Genomic DNA, 13,175 nt, shown 5'->3' on the forward strand with positions numbered 1-13,175 from the left:
TTATGTTTTATTACCATTTTCTAAACTATAGCGAATAAACCGTGATAATGTGAGAAATGCTGAAGGTGTCTGAATACATTTTGGTTTGACTGTAATATCCTTGCTATCATTATAATAAAGACATGGGCCTAAAACGAATTTTTCACCTGAATGCTATATCTGAGTAGACTCTTTGGAAGTCTCTGTGATCTCCACTGAAGACTCTCTTGCACTGGCCACCTAAGTTGCGAATGTTAATGACACCGGCTCTTAACTCAGCTGTCAACACATCAAACTTGAAGGATGCCAAATATTACATATTGTATTATACAATAAATTGAACAATGGTTTATACTGAGTGTAAAAGCCGTATTTTACCCTCTTGTGAGGTCAGAGTTGGGCGGTGGGTCTTGCAGCTGGGCAAATCTGAAAACATTGTCTTTTTTTTAATCTGTAATAAATTATTAGGCTAAATTATTAGGCTAAACACTATTACAGTATTTAGCCTAATAGATACTTGTGTTACAATAGTTTTACTAGTAATTTACTTAAACCTATATGCTTACAGCAATATTTATAATACAGGTCCTTCTCAAATAATTAGCATATTGTGATATATTGTGATATTTTCCATAATGAGCCTCAGGAATCTTTTGCAGGTGTTTAGAGTTAATTCGTGGATTCAGATGATTAGGTTAATAGCTCGTTTAGAGAACCTTTTCATGATATGCTGATTTTTTGAGATAGGAATTTTGGGTTTTCATGAGCTGTATGCCAAAATCATCAGTATTAAAACAATAAAAGACCTGAAATATTTCAGTTGGTGTGCAATGAATCTAAAATATATGAAAGTTTAATTTTTATCATTACATTATGGAAAATATCACAATATGCTAATTTTTTGATAAGGACCTGTATTTGTTTCAGTTTTGAAATCTAAAGGCCTATTCATGATAACTACAACGATAACGATAAATATATAATTCTGTACACTAAAAGCTGTTCTAAATGTAAAATAATAATTTGTTTCCTGCTCTGTTAAATAAGAGTTTAGCTTTGAAACTTGGCAGGCGTAACACATAGAACTCTAACGATAAGGACACAAAGGAATGATACCGTCGGAATCATTATCAGAATTTACATTTATGTTTTATTTGAGCTGTATTCAGTTAGCCTATACAATAATAACACTGGAATCTTGCCTTGACTACCATGCTTTTTATTCTCTACATCTGCAATTCATTCTTTACTTTAACTTTTTGTGTGGACAACTTCATACCTTAATGCTGTGGACAACGCAGATTTGATAGATGCAGTGATGGGCCCTGGGTCTCTTACAGGGATTGTGACATCATTCTGCCTCTGACAGGAATTCCCAGCATGACTCAGCTGAGGGACAGTCAGTGCTGGCTTGTTTTCCCTCACACTGACTTTGCCAGTTTATATTCATCTCTGGGATTACTGTGTTACCATTTCACAATCTGGTCTTTAAATGTGTAAATTCCTGTAGCATGTAGTGTATGCATGTTGTTTTGTTTCTTGTCATTTGAAATATCATGGGGTTCATTAAGTATTGTAAGGAGGATGGTGAAATAGTGTTTTGTCCCAAACCCTGTGGAACCCACAGACCTCTGTCTTTAGAGAGTTGTGCAATGTTTGTTTTTCAGGTCAATGACCAATCACAGAGTGACACTAGGGTCAAAACATGTCCTGAGTAGAGATCCACTGGATGGTCTGTTTCTATGTGTCACAATAAAGCTTTGTAAAACAGTAATTAAATGACTATGCTGACAAAGCAACAACAAAAAAAAAAAAAAAAAAAAAAAAAACACATCACACCGACATTATTTATTTTAAACTGTGGCAAGAGCGAATAAATCAGTATCAAGGTCAAGTAGCACAGCTGCATTATTCCATGCTGATTAGCTTGCAAAAATCATTGCAAAAAACACATTTAAAATATGTTTCAGTACATCATCATTGTTAACAATATTATTACTAAAATATTTAATATTAAATCTACTCAGATTCCATTGCTTTTCATCACTCGTGTTAAAACAATGTAATTTCAGAAACAATATAGTTTAACGGTGTCTTAAACCTAACCTTAAAAGGTGATGTTTTTCACTCTTGGAGAGTTATGTTCTAATATGTTTCGAGCAAGTCGTAATTAACATGGTGAGAAGAGTCATGCATCTATTTAACAATGAATTCTGTATTTATGCCATATCCAAAAAAGCAAAGAATTGTTCAAATGAAGGCAGTCACGTCCTCTCTCTTGCTCTGGTCCTTTATACTGGCAGAAGGCCGTCAGTTTAAATCCTCAGTATTATCTCATATCTGCTGCATCGGTTGTAAGTCTTTTGACACCTGAAAAATACCGGAATGAGTGATACATTGTGTACTTATACACAAAACTTTCTCACAACAAGGAAAGTGTCTTCAATCACAACTGAAAGATATAACATTGGTTTGTTTCTTCCGAAGTACAAATTTTCAACAGCTCATAATCTTGTTTACTGGATGAATCATTTTAATTGCATATACATTTTCAGACCAGCCACTACTGAATCAATCATGACTAACACAGTCCCAGAATAAGGACAATATATGTTGTAGTCTCACCTCAAACTGTGTCCCAGTGCATGCTTTGATGTCCTCTGGTGTCAGTCCTTCCCAAATCTCAATGAGAGTTAAACCCTTGCTCTTATCGACATCAAACACCGCCTAGAACAAGTGACAACAAACATCACACTGTCCTTGAAAAGGTGCAACATATGTTATGTTTCTCTGAAATAAATTGTACTGACCTTTTCAGTGATTATACGGTCAACACACTGTTTTCCAGTCAGAGGAAGTGTGCACTTCTCTAAGATTTTATGTTTCCCACCCTTTAAATATATAAATAAAAAAAAATCAATTTTACACAGAGTGATAGGAAATGCTAAAACATAATGACTGTAAGTGAGAGTGTAAAGTTTATTGTACCTTGGCAGAATGTTCCATAGTGACAACTACTTTTGTGGCATCACTAGATACCAAGTCCATTGCGCCACCCATGCCCTTCACCATTTTACCCTGAGAAACACATGGAACATGTCAAACCAGGCAAGTGAAAACATACTGCATGTCTATCAGTCATGATACAGTAATACAGATCATAAAACTCATACTGGAATCATCCAGTTGGCCAGATCTCCATACTTAGAAACTTGCATTGCTCCCAGCATGGTCAGGTCAATGTGACCTCTAAAAAAAGATGAAGTGAGAGAAAAATAGGGGGAACAACATAAAAAATATCCATAAAATGTACCCCAAAAGCTGCACGTCTTAATTCTCACGCTAAACATTCTTATTCACGTGCAGTTGTATTTAGTTTAATCATAAACGACCGATGCATTGAGACACTCACCCTCTGATCATGGCAAAGGATTCATCGCTGGAGAAATAGGCAGCTCCTGGATAAACTGTTACCGTCTCCTTACCTGAACACACACAAAAAAGCCAAGATCTGAGAGTTGTTAAGAAGGATTTTAGAACTATTCTATATTATTTCATTATTACAATATATTTCTTATATAGCAAATATATTATTATTAGGATTATGTTGTGTGTAATGTGTAAATTGTGTGTATACTGAGCAACTATACTGTTTTTTAGTCATTACATGGCAGCAATGTTGGTGGATCTCGCACTGAAGATTTTTACTCACTGCTACTCTTGTGTATGTGTAGTATTAACAATTTAATTAAAAGAATATCAAATATGATAAAACTGCACCAGCATTGATTAAATCAGGATCCACTTCACTCTCTGTTGGATAGGGACCCTACAAATAAAATAAAAGGGGATTGAAAATTGAAAAGTGGAAATTCATTAAGAAAAATGACTTGCTCAGGCTATTTAAAAAGGGATACTCACCAGTCCCAAAATTCCATTCTCACTCTGCAAGTGGACAGTGATTTCAGGGCTAATGTAATTGCTGGCCAACATAGGGATTCCAATGCCAAGATTTGCTTGAAGGGTTGTCAAGGTACATTATGTGGGAACAGAATAGTTAGCAATGTGTATTTTGCAATATCTATCATGTTGATGGTGATTTCTGCAGTCAGGCTACTGAAGGATACCATACATCCCATCCTGAAACTCCAGCGCGGCTCGCCGGATGATTCTCTCCCGGGTAATATCTGAGTCCTGTTTGACTTGAGGTTTCTCATCCTTGCTAGACTGAACCAGCCTTTTCTATGAACAAAAAGAGTCCTGAACATGACCTACACATTCTTGTAAAGTTAAATGTGCGCATAATAAACAATACGGTGAGATTTATGAAATAAACAGCTCTAAATGAGAAGCTCAGACAAGTTCAAATGTCTTTCTCACCTCAATTCGTTTTTCATAGCTGGCTCCTTGCACTACCCGGTCTACATATATGGAAGGGATGTGAATTTCCTCAGGACTAAAACTTCCAATTTCAACAATCTCCTCAACCTGTGCATCAAAGTAAGTCATTTATTTTTATTTTTTTGTGGGACCTCAAACTTGACAATAGGAAATGTCAAAATCACAAAGCCCAAAACAAACTGGAGGGTCACAAACCTCCACTATTGTGACTTTAGCTGCTTTACACATAGGCTGGTTGAAATTGCGAGTTGTTTTCCTGTAAAAAAATAAATAATAATAAATAAAAAAGTTTAGTAATTGCATGAATACTGATATTCTAGAAACATTCGTAGATTGTTACACAGATAAAGCCTGACACCTAGTGGACAATCTAGGGTAAGTAGGCTCTTGGTTTAAAGAAAACGTAAGATAATGAAAAATTATTTTAAAAGACAAATGGTGTTAAAGTGAACTTCTTGACCTGAAAATAAGATTTCCTGCTTTGTCACATTTCCAGGCCTTTATCAAAGCAAAGTCGCCCCTGATGGCTTTTTCCATGACATAATGTCTGCCATTAAACTCCCGAACCTGAACCAAACAAAGGATAATAATTTATATATGTATGTAATGTTTTTCTGAAAGTAAAAAAAAAAAGGAAAACCATCAACATGTTTTGAGAGTGATACGCCTCACCACACCTCTCTGCTTTCACTTGCGATTGCAATGCTGCCATCTTTGTTGTATTTTATGGGTGATCCACCCTCCTGGATGAGAGTGCCATACCCGGTGGGAGTAAAAAATGCTGGGATGCCTGCACCGCCAGCCCGTATCCTCTCTGCTAGTGTGCCCTGGGATAGAATTAAATCAATCAAACAGTATTTAATGTCAGTGAGAACATTCTTTTCTTTTGCAACCCATTGTTATAATGTTTCTGAGTGAGAAAGATATTCAGTGTGGAATTGTGAAGATTGTTTGTGTTACCCACAACAAATCTGAATGCATGTTTGATAAAGCAGAACCCAAACCGCTATCTGGCTATTGGTATCCAACTTGTACTGAATATTCTTAAAATGTTGGTAACTTTGATTTCGGCAAGATTCGCTCAAAGTTTGCTCCAGCATGTTCATTCAAAGTTATCTGGTCTTTAGTAATGCTATCAAAAACATTATTTATACATAGTTCTACATTTATAAATTTTTATTAAATGTAAATGGGGTTGGGTAAATATAGTATTTTAATATTGACTTTAAAGTAAGGCAGAAGAAATAAAATTAGCCAAACTAGACATGGAGCATGTAAATTGCTGAGAGTTAAATGCTCTACCTGAGGAGTGAGCTCTAATTCCAGCTCGCCTGATAAATATTGCCTCGCAAACTCAGCGTTTTCCCCAACATATGAAGATATCATGCGTTTTATCTGTTTGGTTTTCAGAAGCATTCCCAGGCCAAAGTTATCAACCCTGTCATCAGAAACAATCATGTAGTTTGTTAGTCACACAAGAAATCACACTGGTGTTCCTTCAAGCCCTGATTCTTGAGGGCCCCTTTCCCTTTTTCCCCGCTTTCCTGCCCCTTGACCCCATCTAACTATTTCCCAGAGTACATGACAGCAACCCATTGTAAATATGAGTTGATCCACATTAGAGAATTCTCTGGAAACACTGCGTCCCTTTACTGCCTTTACCAACATGTTGTTTAGAGATCTCTCTCACCCAGCATTATTGCTCACGGCTGTGATGTCTTTTACTCCCGTTTTCAACAGACCGCTGATTAAATTCTCCGGGATCCCACACAAACCAAAGCCTAAGACAGAAAGGGAGGAAATTAAGCACACACAGGGATACTGCTTGGGGACACATTATGTTCTATCTACAGCACATGATATCAGCGCAGGAAATACCATTTAGCTGTATGAACAACTTATCAGATAGCACTGCATCCTATAGTTGTGCAGAACTACATGTATAGAGGCACATTTAGTGGGCACATGCTTTGATATGGCATAAGTTCCTTCCTTATACCTCCGACAAGAAGCATGGAGCCATTAGGAATGTCTTTGACAGCCTCTGTTGGGTCCAAATAAAAACACGCACTCCATGACTGGGAAGTTGAGAAATGAGAGCAGCTGAATTCCTGTGGAGTAATGTGACAGGGAGAGCATGGCATACTATTAGGCACAGTTAATGTGAAAATGCTCATTCCCAGCTAATAAAGAACATTCTCAGAACAAATGTGCTGGCAAGGTTCTCTCAAAGTTAGGAACAAACATTTTTTCAGTAATGTTAACAAAAAAAATTAATGTCCTTATTCTGGGACTGTGTTAGTCATGATTGATTAATTAGTGGCTGGTCTGAAAATGTATATGCAATTGAAATGATTCATCCAGTAAACAAGATTATGAGCTGTTGAAACTTTGTACTTCGGAAGAAAGTTATATCTTTCAAAAAAATTAATTCCGAGTTATCTGGTAGTTAATAATGTTCTAAAAACATTGGCACAACACCACTCTTTATGCAAAATTCATAGAACATTTTATTTCTTCATCTAAATGTTTTTTATGAATTGTTTCAGAGCATTCTGTGCACATTCAAATGAATGATTCATAATATTTGCATATTTATAAAATGGACTGTTTCCTTAACTTCTGCATGACTAAATAATAATAATAACAATAAGTTCAGAAAAGATTTTATAAAAAGTCCATAAATAACATGTTCAAAACATAATGGGAACCTTTGCAAGACATTCTTCTAACATATTTATTTTATGGGTTTTTCTCTTTAATTAAATCATCTTTACAGTGAAATTCAAATTCAAAGCAAACAACAATGCATTCGGAAGTCAAAAGTGAATTATATGATATAACACGTTTCTTTAATGTCTTAGCTTTTAAAAGGAAATGTATCAATAAAACGCAGTAATCCAACAAATTGTGATTTTAATTATGCAAAATGAAGTGTGCAGAATGCCAAGCTTCATGTGTCACAAACAACCTTACAGTACAATGTGGACACGTGGACATATTCTGATATTCTGTGCAAATATCACTGCTGTGCAAACAATGAATCAATACAGCAGAAATTAATTTGTTTTAAAGCTTATTTTACATTGTTATTTGAAGCTTAATTGTAATCTGTTCCTTTGTATATGGAAAATATGTAACTTTGCAAAGCTATTTGATTAAATGGTTGATTTGCATCTTTATTTGTGATAACTGATTAGGGAACAACAAATAATAAAAATTCTTTAGATACAAAGATTATTCAAGGATTGTCATATATTTATTTTAGTCCCTTAAATCATTACATAGAATACTCATGAACAAATAAAGAAACATCAACGAAATCACATTATTTGTCTAAAACCGAAAATGATGCAATTTTATTAACAATTTTTACTTACCTTACCATGACGATAAATACGTCCCTGTGGTTTAAATGATATTAGTCTGCCTCTGAGAAGAGTACCTGATAGTAATCTCTGAAAAGACATTTTCAGAACAACTTAAACTTTTTACAGGAAAGTAATCACTGTCTACCACAGAACCTGGATCAATCCTGGTCTGTTTTAAAATAGGGCAAAGGGCGGGTTAACGGGGATTTAGGGCAGTTTTAAGCAGTGGCGGTTCTACATTGAAATACACCCTGGGCGAGACCCCTTTCGAGCGCCCCCCCCCCCCCCCCCCACACTGTGAGGGCCAGTTAGCAGGGTCGGTTGACAGAGGCTCATCCTCACCAGTGGGGCTCAGTGGGGGCTCAGCTCCAGGCATTTCTATCAGACAGCATATTGGCATATTACTCAAAACACATAGCAGTGAAAAAACATAGTCCTACTCATAAATTATCAGAAATATTAAAGTTACATTAAATTGCAGTTGTACAGTTGTCTTGTAGCCCACACACACACACACACACACACACACACACACACACACACAAGCAAACATGATATGCACACCTGAAAGCTCATGCTGGGGAGAAGTAGAGGAAAAGAGGTCTTCATCCTCAATATCAGATATTTGTGGAGACATATGTGTAGCGGAGGAGGTGGTTGGCTCATCCTGACCAGTGGTAGAGGATGCTCCAAAATATTTTACAAGTGCCCCTGAAATTGCAATTGAACTGCATTTGAAATCAAAAGACCATAGGATAATGTTTTATAAAGCTAAAACAGCCTGGGGTCAAATTGACTCAAAACATAATAGAAGGGTTACATAAACATGCTCTTACACACTAACTGGCTGTCATTACACGCTATATCCTCCTAGACCTGGAAAAAAACATTTATTTATTTTATTTTTCCCCCCCCATGTCATCACATTGTTTAGAGCATAGAAACAAGTAGTAAAAAAATATGTATATATTGAAAAATTCTATTTTATTAATGTTATGCTATGGGCACTGGGACTCAGTTGTTTAAAAAAATAAAATGACTTTAAATTATATGTGTAGGCAAAAACAATGGGATTTTATTTTTTAATCACCAAAAACTTTTTGGGTTTCAGGATATTTTTCAACCAAAATTTGTATGTTAATCTAACTTTCATGGAGGTACCATTAGCCATTAGGTTACTGCCTCAAATTATACGCATGACACACTTTTAGTTATGACTTGTAAAACTATATTTAGGAAACTATAATTTGCATACTGTGTAGCAAATAAATAGCAAATGTTCATCTTTAACCTACAGATTTTAAAATGTCGTTGGTTATTTACATGGGCTAACATTAAAAAAATGATGGAAATGATAACTGAACTTGTAACAGTTTTATTGCAAAGCACAATATTATAAATTAGATCTCGTGATTGAGTTGAAACCAAATTATTGTTGTATAAGCATATCAAGCATCATAGCAAAAAGGATAAACAAAGAGTTATACCCACCACCAATTAACATTAGCCCTTCATTCATGAAATGGATACTGTAATGATAAAGAGACAATAGTTGAATACCTTTATCTTTTGTTCGTTTCTCCTCTTCTTCTTTTCGAAACTGGGCACCTGATGGCTCTGATCTTTTATTCTCCATCTCTGTTTATTTGGCACTCGACAATCAACAGATTTCTCATCCCCCCAACTGTCACTCAGGACCACAAGTCAAGACTAAACCAATTCACCTTGATGACCGCATAATCGTCTTGTATTACCTAGTTTCATTTGCAGGAACTATAGGCCTGTATTATAACATTATGAATGAAATGTGCGTTATTTGGAAGAAAGTCGAGGTGTGTGACTGACATCCTATTATTAATTATATTACTAGTGTGGATCCCCCGTCCCCGTCCACCCCCGTCCTGTCCGTTCCATTTGAGAGAGACCCAGAGGTGAAATGTCGCACGCGCCTCTCGCCCCACCCCCTTACACTTCTCTCACAACACAAAACTTCTGTTTGCATTTTCAGTGTACATTTTCAGCAAGCAGGGGCGCCGGCAGCTGCAGGGAGCGCCAATTTGCCAATTCCACACACAGTGAAATTATATAAATGATGAAAAACCGCTTCGCGACACAGAGGATTTTTTGTTTATCTGCTCGTGCTGCCGCCCCCCAATGTGTCACGAAAAAATGACGCCCCGGGCGGCTGCCCGGTTCGCCCGTGCCTAAAACCGCTACTGGTTTTAAGAGTACTTTTGTACTGTGTCATTATAGATCAAGTAAACACCCCCCCCCCCCCCCCCCCCCCCATAATGACTCCCATACATCAATAGAAGCTATAAATGATACAAAATCATAAACCATTGTTTGCATTTAGTTGTGGACTTCATTAAAATTCCACATCCAAAATACAGCAACTAAATCAACAATCCTCTGTGTCCATGATGTCAGTAAGTACCCAACGTGAGGTCGCACCATGTAGAGGGAAGAAGATATAAGAGCTATAAGAGCAAATTTAACATGCCATGCAAAACTATAGAAGACCGGGGTTAAAGGTCTTTGCCTTTTGAGAAGTCTGACAGCTGTTGAGAAGTTTCAAGACTAGCACAAAAACGATTGGGGTGGAACGGACACTGGACACCACAGACACATGGCTGAGTTAATGACCTAAGATACGCTGTGTGTCTGTCCTCCTGAGATTTATGAGAGTTTAAGAGTGGATCATGAAACGTTCCTCTAAATGTATACCATTATGATTCTGGAAATGACCCTGTTTTGAGATTTATAATTAACCTTGAATGCCTCCAGGAACCCAAACATATAACAACCGATATAAAAAATGGATTTGTACGGTTTGGTTAAAACAGAATGATTTTTATAATACTTTTTGAATGTCTTTTTAGCTTCTCCTTAGGCTGAATGCATGAACATCTACATGACATGAGCCTTACCATGTCTAAAATTCCAGTTTCATGATTTTTGTATTAACTGTTGGATAAACAAGTGAACACGATGATCGATGAACTACGTTTTAAAATTCTTGATTTTCATGGCCATTCACTACTAATGTCCAATAGCGTTTTTGAAGTCAAAATGACTTTTTACTGTTATAAAAAGTGTAACAACAACTAATAAAAGCCCAACTTTTGAATTCTCCACTTTGCCCTTTAAACTTATTTGTTCTTGTTACTACAACAAGACCCCATAAACACGTGCCCTACTCCAGTCACGTCACGTGTACCCATTCAGCTCTGCATTGTTGATCATAAATGTAAGTGCCTATATATGAAGTGCAAAGCACCACAAACCCTGCCAATGGCTATATTAAAAATGAGAATAAACTCGATAGCTTTGTGGAAACCTAATTACACAGCTCTGAAAATGGCTTTCAATATCTGCAGCTTTAAACGAAATTCATTTAATAGATAGCTATTAGATTATAGCCTATTTTCTTTTTCTTAAATTAGTCCCAGCTTTGTTTGCAAAACTCGCAAAACACTTGGACACCGCTATAAGTCAGGCCGGAATAATCTAAGTAATAATTAATTAATTAATAAATAAATAAATAAAAACCTGATATTAGCAGCGCTCACAGGTTTCTATGACAACAATGTCACGCAGTAAAGCTTTAAATCTCCAAAAAGACATTAATAAAAACTAAACAAATGATTTACAAGTTTAACAGTTTATCAAGTAGGAAATTAGTGCTCTTGAAATACGAAATGGAGGAGGGCCAGGACTTTGAGAAGCACTGTCCTAAAGAGACTTAGGTCTCTGCAGAGCAAAAGTGGGCGTATATCACCATGTGGGTGTTTTGAAACTGCTGGGTGTTTCTGAATCATGCAATCTAAATGATCAACCTTACCCAACCCCACCCCTAAACCTAACGTCACTATTAGATAAACCAATCAAGTATCATGGTGTAAAAACACCTTGATCTCGTAACTCCCATTACTTTCCTGCAGAGACCTATACTTTGGTCATAAAGGCTGTGGTAGGGAAACACGATGACGTTTGTTAGGGCGGAGTTCCCCACATACATTTTTTTTTCGCATGCGAAACTCTACATGCAGTAAACAGATTAGTGTCTTACTGTATAAGGTTTAGTTTTAAGCTCCCTACACAGGGTGCTTCAACGACGAGTGACGCCTTTCTTCGAATATGCCCTAAAAAAAAAAAAAAAAAAAAAAAAAACCTGGTACCACCAGATATCCAGTGGGCAAACTGAGGTCCTGTCACAACCAACAGGACACGCTTTAAGCAAAGCGGTAGAAGAGAAAATTGGGCTAATTTATGAGGCTTTTTCTAAACCGTGCGTTGATAGAAGATATAGGCTGCATTTAACCACGGTGTGCTGCTATAATACGAAGAAGTCGAGCTTCCCCAAGGAATACTTTCATAGAAGTCAAGGATCTACAAATCTGAATCGCACTCTTGGAAAAGGTGAGTTCAGTGTGACGTGCGTGAGACAAACGTGCGATGTATTCTGTATGTTTCCACCTTTTGCTTTTGTGGAAGATTAAAATAATGAATTAAAATTTTTAAGGGCAAAACAAAATACATATTATTAAAGATGTATCATGTAAACTGGAAAAAAAAATTGTGCATGTATTTTTAATGCATGTTCTGTATTTCCGTTTGGAACACTTATTGGTTTACGTTACGTTTATCACGATGTTCATGCAATGCGTACACTAATAAGGTTAAGGTTTACGTGACAGTTGAAAAGTTTTCTCGACATATTATGGCCAGATGTGGAGGATTAGGCTATATTCAAAATGATTTTAGGTAAATGTTGCAGGAGTTAAAGTAAATATGTTCAGTTCTGTCTTAGGCATGATTGTGAGTGTGATATTGCTTTTAAACTTTAAACAGTACTATGATAAAAGTAATTCTTGCTTTCAGACACATTCTTCCCATTTAGTTGTAGTTCTACTCCGAGAAAATTATTTCAAAAGAAGCCAACCTTTCAAGCTTTCAGAATCTCCAAGAAACACATAAACTAAAATCCGGACTGGAATCCGTGAGTGGAGCGGAAGAACAGAAATTTCCACTGCTCCAATTTGAAGGGCTCATAACTATTCCTTAATCTATTTGAAGGGTTTACCCTCCAAAGGTAGAGATTCAAATGGTGTAACCAAAAAACTGTTCCTTGGAACACACATCCGCATCGATTTTCCAATTAAGGAGGCGCTATCATCACACAGTTAAACCTATGCAAAGAATCATGGTATAGCGAGGTGTCCATCTGTTGTACCCTTCGAAGTCCTTCTGGCCATCGAAGATGACCGTTTTGAGCAATTATATTTGCAATGGCCCTTCAGTATGATTGTTCTCACTTCAAAATGCCCTTCAGAGATAGATTTATTACATTTGGAGTGCAACATTCCACTCCGTGCGGACTAGCTCCAGCTCCATTCCGAAATTTCCAATCCACCCACTCCA

At 36.6% G+C, this 13,175-nt stretch overlaps 2 protein-coding genes across 2 annotated transcripts in view; one reads left to right on the plus strand and one right to left on the minus strand.

Moving 5' to 3' along the window:
* Positions 1-1,812: 1,812 nt before the first annotated feature.
* On the minus strand, positions 1,813-7,945 carry LOC127986663 (succinyl-CoA:3-ketoacid coenzyme A transferase 1, mitochondrial). Its single transcript, XM_052588993.1, has 17 exons — positions 7,761-7,945; positions 6,380-6,491; positions 6,071-6,161; positions 5,683-5,818; positions 5,058-5,207; positions 4,841-4,947; positions 4,576-4,636; positions 4,360-4,467; positions 4,107-4,221; positions 3,901-3,995; positions 3,760-3,808; positions 3,392-3,464; positions 3,153-3,228; positions 2,968-3,057; positions 2,790-2,870; positions 2,605-2,706; positions 1,813-2,349 (listed from the first exon to the last, which is right to left on the minus strand). Exons 1-17 carry the CDS (start codon positions 7,848-7,850, stop codon positions 2,314-2,316), a joined length of 1,572 nt encoding a protein of 523 aa, XP_052444953.1. The 5' UTR covers positions 7,851-7,945; the 3' UTR covers positions 1,813-2,313.
* A 3,810-nt stretch (positions 7,946-11,755) lies between these two features.
* Positions 11,756-13,175, plus strand: part of LOC127986659 (growth hormone receptor) — a 9,517-nt gene continuing 8,097 nt past the window's right edge. Inside the window, exon 1 of the mRNA XM_052588990.1 lies at positions 11,756-12,173. The gene's annotated coding sequence lies outside the window, so the exon portion shown is untranslated. The remainder of the gene's footprint in view (positions 12,174-13,175) is intronic.

The sequence above is a fragment of the Carassius gibelio genome, chromosome B21 (assembly GCF_023724105.1).
Source record: "Carassius gibelio isolate Cgi1373 ecotype wild population from Czech Republic chromosome B21, carGib1.2-hapl.c, whole genome shotgun sequence".
NCBI classification, from domain to species: domain Eukaryota; kingdom Metazoa; phylum Chordata; class Actinopteri; order Cypriniformes; family Cyprinidae; genus Carassius; species Carassius gibelio.

What these genes read in the sequence shown, in the direction of transcription:
- LOC127986663 (XM_052588993.1), bottom strand. Translation starts at nt 7,850, where the DNA reads ATGTCTTTTCAGAGATTACTATCAGGTACTCTTCTCAGAGGCAGACTA. An exon ending in GCCGTGAGCAATAATGCTGG is followed by an intron (nt 5,819 to 6,070) that starts GTGAGAGAGATC and finishes TTCTGATGACAG; the next exon opens with GGTTGATAACTTTGGCCTGG. An exon ending in TCCTTTGCCATGATCAGAGG is followed by an intron (nt 3,229 to 3,391) that starts GTGAGTGTCTCA and finishes ATCTTTTTTTAG; the next exon opens with AGGTCACATTGACCTGACCA.